The sequence below is a fragment of the Salminus brasiliensis genome, chromosome 5, assembly GCF_030463535.1.
Source record: "Salminus brasiliensis chromosome 5, fSalBra1.hap2, whole genome shotgun sequence".
Lineage (NCBI taxonomy): Eukaryota > Metazoa > Chordata > Actinopteri > Characiformes > Bryconidae > Salminus > Salminus brasiliensis.
The window spans coordinates 8,988,833-9,000,853 of NC_132882.1; the positions used below are offsets into that span (position 1 = coordinate 8,988,833).

Genomic DNA, 12,021 nt, shown 5'->3' on the forward strand with positions numbered 1-12,021 from the left:
ATTATTAATATAAGGGAAAGTATCTGTCTTTCCAGGAAAGAAAGCTTTCTACTAGTTTCTACTATTTTTTTTAAGCGTTGCTGTTAGGATTTGATTGCATTCAGCAACGAGATTGTTAGTGAGGTCAAGATGTTGGATGATCAAAACCCCACCTTATCCTCAACTTCCCAACTCATCTCAAAAGTATTGGACAGAGCACCATCTATCATTCCAAAGAAAACACAGTTCCACTGCTCCACAGCTCAATGCTGGAAGGCTTTATACCCCTCTAGCCCACACCTGGCATTAGACATGGTGCCAATATGTTTATGTTTATCTGCTCTAGAATCATATTCTTTTGGCATGTGCTTCTCTACAATGAACAGTTACTGTTTTAAAGAATTGCAGAAGTGTGCTCTCTGTAAAGAAATGTGTTAATTTTTATGCAATAAATATTATTTTGCACCATTATTTATTGATCATTTTAAATAATAATAATAATAAGCAATACAATTGTTTGTTTATATATATATATATATATATATATATATATATATATATATATATATATATATATATATATATATATATATATATAGGATCCTGTCAGTTTTGTGTAGTTAAAGCTGTACGACAGGTGAAAGCGTTGTTGATCAGATCATAAATGGACACAATAACACAGGAAAGGATGCACATACTCAATAGAGCTTGCAAGGTAGTGGGTGAGTAGAGTACAGAGGAAGGGGATGGGCTGGGCCTTGTGTTTACCCGCAGTTGTTAGGTGCAGGATTTGTGTCACTTTTCTGCATGATGTTTTTTAATAATACCTTTAATACGTATAAGAATAATAATCTTGCTTCTCCAACATCAACATTGTATTACTTTTTTTTTACTACTGTAGTAATTAAAATAATTCACCACTTTAGAACATTAGCAAAACTGGTCTACATCAGTATTTTAGTATTTTAGAAGTACTGGAGACGCTTTCAGCCATGATGTGTAGCAACATTAAAATTGTTGTTTATTGTTGTATAAAGACGTTAACGCATATCAAACCAAACAACATTAGACATCAGTTGTGTTGTAATGATTATAGCATGTTGAAACAGTAGAAATGTTGTTTACAGAAGGACTAGATTAAGTTAATGTTATCGTACACTTGTGGCTACCCAGGCAGACAATAAGTAAGGCACTGATCATTTTAGAATCCTATGGAGAAAAACAAAAACATGGCAGTGACATGAACAAAATCCTTTTTATGAGAAACTCTACTGTAAAATACTAACACTGCAAATAACAAATAAAGACAAGCAAATATCCAAACCTGAATTTCTAACTGGGCTAAAAAAAAAACAAACACTTGCTGCTGATCCTGCTGATAGCAGGATAAGAACCTATTGTCAGATCCTATGATGAAAGTCCAGACCATGTGTACCCTGTACATAAAGTATGGTGAGATCACACCATTATTCATGATGGACAACAAAAACAGTTCTGAGCACACTCACAGTCCATAAACTAGTAAATAACACTTCTACAACTCTGAAATCAGCATTACAGTAGAAGATTTAAAAGAGACCTCTTTTACCTTTTATTCCAGATTTATTATAGTTGCCTGATTTATTTAAGAGAGCAGTGAAGACTTTATAAGCTTGTTTGCACCAAATCCTGAGCATGAACCAGCCAAGCATCTTATTACATAGCATATACTGAAACATTGCAATTTGCTTTGCAAACCATAATTAGCCCTGCCAAGATTATGCCAGTTTCCACTAGTCCAGTAAAGGGATTTGACTGTTATGTTATGCTTCAGGCTTTCACAGTTGTGAATTTTGCCATTTTTAATCCCCAGATTAACTGCAGACAGTTGAAGCTTGCAACAAACCTTTAAATCTAGAGTAGGTGATTTATTTTTGTGTTATATTACTTTAAACTGGTGGCAACTGGCCTCTTTATGCTGTACCTAGGCCTCTTTTGGATGGTACACTGCTTCCTTGATTAATCTGAAGTCAAACTTTGTGAGATGTTAGCACCCTCTGCTGGGCTGGCATGATCACACAAGCGTTTTACTGACGTCTTGGCAGTTTTTTGTGGACGGAGAAATTTGGACAGCAGAAATGCTGTTGGAGACGTGGAGAAAATCAGGATACCTGTGGACGGTAGCAGTTGTAGGTTTAAGCTAGCAAGCATTAGCTATATTTCTGATGTATGTGATGTGTGTGCGCATGTTCGACAGTGTCAGCACTGTGGTTTCGATCAAAATGTTGTCAACAGGACATTTTACAAATGTGGGGATGTAGCCAAGCTTGCATGTGTGTTCATTAGTAGTTATGAGGAAGATTCTTCAACTTCCACACCCTCAAAGCATGAATTCTCGCATAATTCTGCTTTAATGTCAGCAAAAGAGAGTCCAACATCAGTCACAGACACATGTCTAATGTGTGATATATGCCATTCTGATCTGTTCTACAATGTCCAGTCCATTAGAGACGTCTGAGTGGGTGGGTTAGTTGGAGTTGTGGATGGGATGCTTGCTAGCTGTGATGTAGAAATGAGCAAAACCCATTTATTTTATGAAATGGTAGTTTGCCAAAAGGGCAGAGACTTCACATTTCATTATTTCCTCACATAGTACATTCAATGACAAGCAATGGATATGTGAACTAGTAGGGAAAAGGCAGATTTGTTTATGTGGTCTCCTTTAAATTCTTCAAACTTCCCCCTCCCTCATCTTAAAAATTGAAGAAAAATCTTCCTAGCTGAGCAGCAGCAATTTTACTTTCACTATTAAACTATATTTCCTAGTACCCCTTTTGCACCGATCTATGCATCACCTTACTTTACTGACTTTAGATTTTAGCTATAATTTACTTATTGCTTTTATTTGGAAGAGCATCAAGTGATGGTGGAAATCACGTGACCTTCCAGCAGAAGTTCCTTCTTTACAGTTTGGACTTGGCCTGGAAGAAGTTTACGATGGCTTGCATGCACTCATCGGAGGTCCAGCGCTCGGTTAGCCTCTCCACCTCAGCGACGTTCACAGCGTGGAGCTTTTCCTTTTCTATTCCTCGAATCAGCTGCTTGGACAGGGCTAGAGACTGAGGGAGCAGAAAAGAAAGAGCAATCATTTTTACAAAATCTGAGTTCATGCCAAGGTTAAAGTCAGCTGACTAAGCAAGAAATTCTGCTTTGTGGGAGAGCCCTCATCACTGATCTGATTACTGATGACTGACACCTACATACATTACTAAGACCAGTGTCACGCTTCATGACAAGAAGCATTTTAAGCATTTTCAGCATCTCAAGTGCATTTACCAAAACAGACCAGTTACAGGCTGAATGTTAGAAGATATTATTTATTATTACTTTTTCATACCGTAATACCGGCTCAAAATAATACTGCGCTATACGGTAATACAGGGTGGGCTGGGTTCTGTACAATCTCATCCTGCCTTGTTTTAAAATGACAAAATGACCAAAAACAACGTTCAGTTTGCTCACATGGTGAAAAAGTGAACACTGAGCATTTTTAAACTAATCAATCAATCTGACCATAATAAACGTTATACTGCTTTGAGTTAGGAGAGAGAAGCTGGTTAGCATTAGGTTAGTCAGCATGCTCACCACAGAACTAATTCAAGTCTGGCTGACAGCTCACTAAACATCTAGGTGATCATTTGGGCGTCTGGTGACTAAAGAGCGCATGGTGAGTAACGTTTGTTGGATCTGTAGCCACTCGCTGAGCTAGCCTTTGCATAACCAGTTCGGCTCCAGCTCCACCTAACTGCTGCCTAACTGCTGAGCTACTGACACAAGTGTTGACCATGAAAAAAAAAAAAACCTGTGTCTGAAAGGAACACAAAGAAGAAATTAGACCAGTTCTGCCATGCTGCAGCTGGCAGCTGGCAATCAAGGCTTAGATAAGTCAGCTTGCAGGCCAGCAGGACTGTTCAAGGCACATTTGAAATGCTAGCAATCAGTAAGCCCCCCAGCGCCCCCAAACCATGGCTTTCTTAAACGCATATGGGGGAATGAGCTTATTTGGCCATAACCTACACAGACTCAGAACAGAAATGCATGTTAGATACACTTACATTTGGGGGCAGCTTGGCATAAGCCTTAAGCCTGGTCCAGATCTCTGACTGAAAGGTGTTGTCAGGAAAGACTTCAGTCACCAGTCCTAGTTTATATGCCTGTGTGGCGGTCAACTTCTTATTGAATAATAGCACCTCATTGGCCTGGACAGAAAAACAGTGCAGAGAGAGTGTTGCTGTGGAATCAAGGTACAACTTTTACACAATGACGACTTAAATGAATAGACTGTTTTTATTACTACTGACAGCCATAATGATTCAGAATAATACAAAATAAACATCAATACCATAAAGTAGAGAGATCGAGTGTGTGTACCTTTGCGGGACTCATGATTTTAGGGAAGGTATAGGAGGAACAGCCCTCTGGACTCTGTCCCAGCTGGGTGAAGGGGGTGTGAAATGTGGCCTAAAGGTCCAGCACAAGACAAAGACTCAAACCACAGCAGAGCAAAGCACTGAAGGCAGGGAGCTTTACTCTACATTCCTAATGTCATTAACACTGTATAATCAATCAATGGGCCTCATGTATTAATATCTTCTTAAGACCTGACCAAAAGTCTGCGTCAGATTAATGATGTAATTTTAAAATGCAGAGTTGTTCACAGCTCTGGACTCAAGGCCAGGGCACTCCGACCGAACGAACCCACACAAACACAAAAGTTGGGTTAGTGTGCCACAGCTGTATGTGTTTGCTCGTGTTTGTCTGGAAATGTTTGGTTGAATTAGACATATGAATTAGTGTTTCTTCATGTTTGATGATGATGATTGGGCAGTTGGCCATAACTTTGTGCAGACGTTTCCACACCCACTTCAATGCCGTTTGCGCTTTCCATATTACCATAGCAACCAGATCACTTATTTCACTATTTTTTTCAAAATCTTTTTGGACGGAGAGGACTTATTTATTGCCCACTTCAAACCCTCCCCTTGGGAAATGCAGTCCTATTATTGGTCTTTTGCCAACATGTATGAGGTGTAGTTAATCTTTTTAAAAAGCAGGCGGTGCTGCTCTGATACAAACCGTGAGAAGAAGATGCTTGTCTCAATCTTCCAGTTTTCCTTTCAGTTTTTAATTCAGATTTTCGGAGGAGCTCCGATACGTGAGCTCAGAGACTAAATATGACGTGCAGCAGGCAAACACCCCCACCCTCCTCTATGTGAATCCGGACAGGTCTAAAATGATCAGATGATCACTGCCTGAGTTTAGTGAAAACCTGCAGGTAACAGCAGGTAATTTTCTCAGAGGATGACGGAGGAAAAACAGACATTGTGAGCTTATTCCCGTCCGGATCAACAGAGCCCATAAAACAGAGAATTCCCCAAGGACCCATATACTGTATATCCTGTCTAAATAGAGCTTAAAACATGCAAGTCATCATTCCTCATTTTTCTTATAATGAAGGTCTGCTGTTGCGTTCGGTGGTGCTGGACCGGTGGGCCACGAACGGTAACAACTGCAAACATATGAAGGTTTGGGGTTTTCTGAGTATATTTGGTCGGTGTGTTCTGGCCTTTATAATGACAAATCCCATTGTCGTCATAAATGGACCAAATTCTAAAGAAAACATTGATGAATGTCAGAGTCTTCGTTAAAACTGTGCAAGTGGGTTTTAGGAAAAATAATTCTTGGTAATGGTTGGTAAATGAGGCCCAGTGATCTGTTAGAATGATCTCATGTACATTATGTTACTGTTAATAAAGATAAAAGCTCTACAAGCCAGAAACAACTAGCTGACCACTGTAATAGTACTGGAGCGGACCAGCCAACTACAACATACTGTATATACTGTATTCATTTAAAACATTCACAGAACAGCCTGTGCTCAGAGAATAAAGTGGTGTCATGGTAGCTGTCGGAGTACTGGTGCAGCTTACACGTTCTGTGGCATAGACAGCATCAAACAGTCCAAGTACAGTGACCGAGATTCCCACAGCTGGTCCATTTACAACAGCAATCAGAGGTTTAGGAAAGTCAATGTATGCGGCCACAAACCTCCTGCAAATATGAGTTTGACACATATCAGCTTTGTATTCCCACAAGTTTAGAAACAATCAGAAAACAAAATCAGATTTTTACCTGAGTAAATCCCCAGAATCTTTGGCCATCTTTTCAGCACCACCCTCTGGGACGTTGGTGAAGTTGTTCAGGTCATTGCCGCTGCAGTAGTAGTCACCACTGCCTATGGAGATATGATAAAAACTAAGTGACTGAAATGCTTCATGCATGGTGTCAACAATTTAGCAATTATTTTACACCAGCTTAATTTACCTGTGAGAACTGTAAGGACAGACTTGTCTTTTCCAGCAAGATCCAGAGCCTCAATCAGTTCTTCATACATCTAGTAAGTGGTTACCAAAAGAGAGGAAAAAATACTTTAAGCTCCAAGACCTTAAAAAAGGAAATGCAACATGAGCAGTTATGAAAACCAGCAATGCTGGAGTTCAACACTTGTGTAGGGCTCCCACAATATTTCCTCAATATCCCCCAAATCCCCTCAATATCAACTAGTTTCACACACACAGATGTACATATTTACTGGATGTATTATTCAAAACCTATTACTAAATGCAAATCTTGTTGGAATTTGCAGATTGTCCAGAAAACATGGGAACCCTGTTATAGTTCTAAAGTTACAGCTCAGATGTGACAAGACTCTTCAGTAGGAGTGCAACAATAATTCTGAGCCATTGCAGATTTTGCATGTACTGCATATGATCAGAAACATGCATGATATACTGTACATTCTTATGCATGTTATTATTATTATTATTATTATTATTATTATTATACATAACATTCTGCTCTTATAAAGTACAATAATCAGTCCAATTTAAACACCTCTCTGAAAAGTACTTTAAGCCGATACCAGTCCAATGTCAAGGTGCATCCCTAATCCGTCCTGTACCTTTACAGTGATGGCATTTTTCTTCTGTGGTCTGTTAAGTCGGATAGTGGTGATGCCATCCTCAGTGGTGAAGATCAAGGACTCAAAGGCTTTTGCACTTCCTGTGGGTGACGCTGCTACAGCAGGGCCTTCAGCAGCCACCAGAGACGAGATCAGGTCCACATACTTCTGCCTGGCCTCCTCCTAATGGGATCAAGAATGAAGAGGATTGAGCAGGCAGGTAAGTAAAAGCATATTTCTAAACCTGATATTTATGTTTAAAGCCACTGTAAAATACCAGATCTTACAACCGTTTTGTATTTACAGAATTCATTGGCTTTGTTCGTATTTTATAATTATTATTATAATAATTATAATTATTAATACTACTTAATAATAATAATAACAACAAACAAGTCATGTATGGCTATGATTGTAGTTTATTATTTTTACATGACTGTCACTAAATATGACAGTATGGATCATAATGCAATGCCTCTACCAGCTTATTGCGTTATTCTAACACAGTTTCTGCAGACCTGCACTGTTTATACGAATGAAATTTAACACACTTAATTCACCCTGTCGAGATGTTTAGGAACAACTGAACATTCATTAATGATCCTTCTGTGAAGAAAACTGCCTGTTTTGGGAGCTTGGAGATTCTCACAGAAAGCAATGGTACATCTGTGTGTTTAATCAGCAGCCCACCTGTGACACAGACCCCAAAGACTTCCAGGCCTCCCACTTGGCTTTATTCACAAAGTCCATCATTCCTGGTTTTGGAGTGTTACATTGTCCCTGTGTGGCCTGCTCACATCCAAAGAAAAAGGGGAGGGGGGTAGATGAGGGGGTCAGATGGTAACAGGTGATCAGATCATAAATATTATTTGGCTGTTATCATCAGATCAGGTTTGCACACACACAGTGTAGCATATTGTACCAGCGGATGATTAGCTGATACAGATCTGCCATTTCTTCTTGAAAAACTACTAAACTTTAAAATTTACTAAACTTAAAGGTACAGTAAAAGTAACATCACATGATCAGAACGATGCATCTGCTCTTCCCTCTAATATCCGGTCCAGCAGTTTCTCAGTGACTCTCCTCATCACTGATATGCCAATAGTTAGTTTACTGTCTGGTCTCACCTGTTTAAAAAGGGCATAGATCTTCAGTTTGACCTCGTTGCCTGGATCTGTCTTTAATGTGCCAAGTTGATCCTTGGCACGGTTAAAGTCCTCCACTGACGCCCCCATTAGTGTCCCAGTGGTGTGCAGCTGAACAGCAGGGATCCTAAAATGAGGACATAGTGTGCTACATAGCCATCAGAATAGCCATAACATAGCCATCAGAAACATGTACATTTTAATGTGAAATAACAAACAAAAATGTTTTAAATAAATAAATAAGAAAATCTAAAGTAACATGCTTATTTAATAAAATGACTTCCTTAAACTCTTAAAAGGCTCTTCACACATACATTATAATATGGCCAAAAATATTGGGACAGCTGCTCATTCACAGTTTCTTAATAAATAAATAAATAAATAAATAAATAAATGGTATAACAGGGGCTTATTAACAATACACTCTAAAAACAAAACACAAACCCACAAAAAAACAAGGTGCTACACAGGGGTCATTGATCGATGCCCTCAAAGAACCATTAAAGGAAAAAGGCTACATATGCAGCTGACCTACAGACATACATTAAACTGTTTATTTATTATGAAAATAATAAACTAACATGTATGAAGTGTTGGATGATCAATGGAAACCCAGTTGAGTGAACTCTACAGATAACTGGGGTAAAGGTCAAAGCTATGTCTCCTAGTCACATCTGACAGTAGGGCTAAAAATATTCATATCTGAAGCTGACAAACAGAAAAAAACAGACAAATTAGGCTGGGTACTGCTTCTGATCAGCTGTCTGTTCATGATAATTAATAATCCATCATTATTATGAGCAGCACTAACGTAAATGAATGGCTGGCTGGCTGCTGGCTGCCTGGCTGGCTGGCTGGCTGGCTGGCTGGCTGGCTGGCTGGCTGGCTGGCTGGCTGCTGGCTGGCTGGCTGGCTGCTGGCTGCTGGCTGGCTGGCTGGCTGGCTGGCTGGCTGGCTGCTGGCTGGCTGGCTGGCTGGCTGGCTGGCTGGCTGGCTGGCTGCTGGCTGCTGGCACTAGCTGCTAGGCTAGCTATCTGTACCTACAGTGTTGTTGATCAGTCAGATCAGAGCTCAGCTATCTAGCCATCTCTCCTTCTTCTGGAGGAAGGCCCACATACACAGCATATTGTAAAGACGTTGTCTCCAGTAAAAGGCTTGATCTCCAGCTGATGACCTGACTAGGGTGTAGTGGAGCAAGGTAACCTCCAGTTTGGGAAGTGAGGGGGTGGGTTAAGGCTAGCCAGCCAGCTAACGTCTTACTAACTAGTGCTAATTAACTAATTATCTGTATTATTTCTGCAGGACTTCTCTCATTAGCAGTGTTATCCACCCACTGCTGGTGAAGTACAGGCTGCTCAGTGCTGTCAGCCCTGTCGCTCCGTCAACTTCACGTGGAACAGCGAAGCGCCAGCGGGCCAGCAGTGCACCCTCACACCGCCCCAAACTGCAGGAGGCTACAACTCAGCCTGCCCTCAAAATATCCCTCAAAAACAGACACTTTTTCAGTCCGCTTACCTGGTGAATCTGACGAACCGCCACGGCGAAAGAGCCTTTATAACGCCTGAAGCCATAAGTACACAGTAGGAAGCTCAACCGTGCTTTCAGGAGCCCTCCTGCCTGCCTAGTGAACCGACCCGCCCACGAACTGAACCGATCCGCCAATCAAAACACTTGCTTCGGCTGTCAGTCATACACATCCCGCCCACTTCTGCTTTATCGGCCAATCAGAATGTCGCATTTTAGTGCTCCCCTCACTGCAGTTGATTCCGCCTCTGCTGTGTTGATGCATGTCCCGGTTTTTACTCAGGTATTTTAATTATCCCTAATTATTATTTCTTTTTATTTTTTATTGAAATCTTGTTCGAAATCGTCCTGTTGTGCTTTAGTGCTATTAGTCGTATGTCAGTGCATAGAAATCTCAAATACAGTAACACAAAAAATAAACATAAATCAAACTACACCAATCATATATACATATATAAATCAAACTACACCAATCATATATATATATATATATATATATATATATATATATATATATATATATATAACTACACCAATCATATATACATACATAAATCAAACTACACCAATCATATATATATATATATATATATATATATATATATATAACTACACCAATCATATATACATATATAAATCAAACTACACCAATCATATATATACATATATATATATATATATATATATATATATATATATATATATATATATATAACTACACCAATCATATATACATATATAAATCAAACTACACCAATCATATATATATATATATGAACTGAAGTTTTGGCACACACAATAAAATAAATTACAGTACTATTACAGATGAACCATAGTGTCACACATTGAGGGAGGAGTTATGTGACCTTGTTCACAGTGTGGAGTTTATCCCTCTCCACCTCTCAGATCAGAGAACAGAGACTGTAGACCACTAGAGGAGGGATGGAGGAAGGAAGAACATAAACAACATAAAAACAAATTTAATGAAACTCAAGCTGTGAAAGTAGACATGAGAAGAACAGTCGAGCAAAGGCCTGCTAAAGGGCCTGCTAAAGGGCCTGCTAAAGGGCCTTAATTTGCCGTGCCCTCTTGTGGCTGTTCTGGTGTACTGCATTGATACAATTTTTATTTACATTTGTTTGTATATAAATAAATAATTGAAGAATAATCAGAGACATACTTATCAGTCATATCTTCCAGCACATCAGACACAGGCATCAGAGACAAATATGGAGGTAAGGTGTATCGGATACTAAGGATAAGGAGCTTTAGCATCTTCTACAGATCATCATCTATGGCAGTGTGCTGCTGCTGCCTTTCCTCACGGCACTGATCCACATCTCTGTAGTTTAAAACATATTCTACACAACTTTACACACTGTGCGGTATTGGTAGCATTGAATAATAAAGGTCTCTATGAGTAGAACCTAAACTGCCCATAGTTATAGTCATGTCTGGTTGTTTGGGGTCCCAATTTTCCCTAACCCTGACCTTCTCCTTCTGCGGGAACGTGGATTATCTCTCATCTAATCTGCTCAGAAATACTCGCTGAAAAATGAGTATCCTGTACTTCTCACAGCTAGCTGTTTTGACTGGAAATGAAATAAAGGGAGTTTGCTCTGTGACTTTCACACAGTCCTGCGTCTGAAAATAAACATCACATGCAGCATTAGCTACGTTCAGGATGTGCACCATGTGCTGAGGATTTGGCCTATGTGAGCACTGGTTTCAGATCTTTATTGTTTGTTTCAGTTCATTTACATCAGAATTTTCCCAGTATGTAAATCTTTTCTCTGGCATGGGCTTGTCTTGGCTTGTGGTCCAGCATTGTTGACCACTAGATGAGTCCCTCCTCACGTGCACTGCTCTAAGACTTCTTTACGGGGCGTGCATACCAGAAACAAAATCTGGGACAAAAAAACCCTTAAACGTCCGAATCCCTTATGAATCCAACAAAATATAAACAACAACAAAGAAACCTTATTAACTAGAATTTACTAATATTTACTACCTGAACCACCAATTTGTCAATATTTGTTTTTAACCCCTTAACAGTCCAAGGCTTATTACACACTAAGGTGTATTATTCTGTAACTACAGGGACTTTTGTACAAACTGGTGAGGCTATTCTTTAGTAATAGATGTTTGCAATAGCACTTTCGGCCAACCAGTGGGCCATAGGCTTTTTAGGGGATCGGTTATAGATATATAAAGATATTTATTTATTTATAATAGATATATTATATAGAATAGATTATAGAATTATATATATATAGAGAGAATTATATATATATAGAATAGAATAGAATATATATAGAAAAAGTGTTCCCTTGCAGTACCTTATTTAGAGGCCATTTAACATTTAAATTG

General features: G+C 39.2%; 1 protein-coding gene across 2 annotated transcripts; it reads right to left on the reverse strand.

Annotated features, from left to right (window-relative positions):
• Positions 1 to 972: 972 nt before the first annotated feature.
• Positions 973 to 9,756, reverse strand: eci2 (enoyl-CoA delta isomerase 2). Of its 2 annotated transcripts, none has more exons than XM_072679350.1 (10): positions 9,643 to 9,756; positions 8,110 to 8,254; positions 7,670 to 7,768; positions 6,980 to 7,162; positions 6,343 to 6,412; positions 6,151 to 6,253; positions 5,949 to 6,069; positions 4,390 to 4,479; positions 4,074 to 4,217; positions 973 to 3,077 (listed from the first exon to the last, which is right to left on the reverse strand). In XM_072679350.1, exons 1-10 carry the CDS (start codon positions 9,696 to 9,698, stop codon positions 2,922 to 2,924), a joined length of 1,167 nt encoding a protein of 388 aa, XP_072535451.1. In that variant the 5' UTR covers positions 9,699 to 9,756; the 3' UTR covers positions 973 to 2,921. The 2 variants fall into 2 exon arrangements, with proteins under 2 accessions (XP_072535451.1, XP_072535450.1); XM_072679349.1 differs by having other exon boundaries at positions 8,110 to 8,275.
• Between the last annotated feature and the right edge of the window lie 2,265 nt (positions 9,757 to 12,021).

Coding starts and splice junctions, on each gene's coding strand:
- eci2 (XM_072679349.1), bottom strand. CDS start 9,698: ATGGCTTCAGGCGTTATAAAGGCTCTTTCGCCGTGGCGGTTCGTCAGA. Junction 8,276..9,642: donor CGGTTCGTCAGATTCACCAG/GTAAGCGGACTG, acceptor ATGGCTATGTAG/CACACTATGTCCTCATTTTA. Junction 7,163..7,669: donor CTTTGGGGTCTGTGTCACAG/GTGGGCTGCTGA, acceptor TGATCCCATTAG/GAGGAGGCCAGGCAGAAGTA.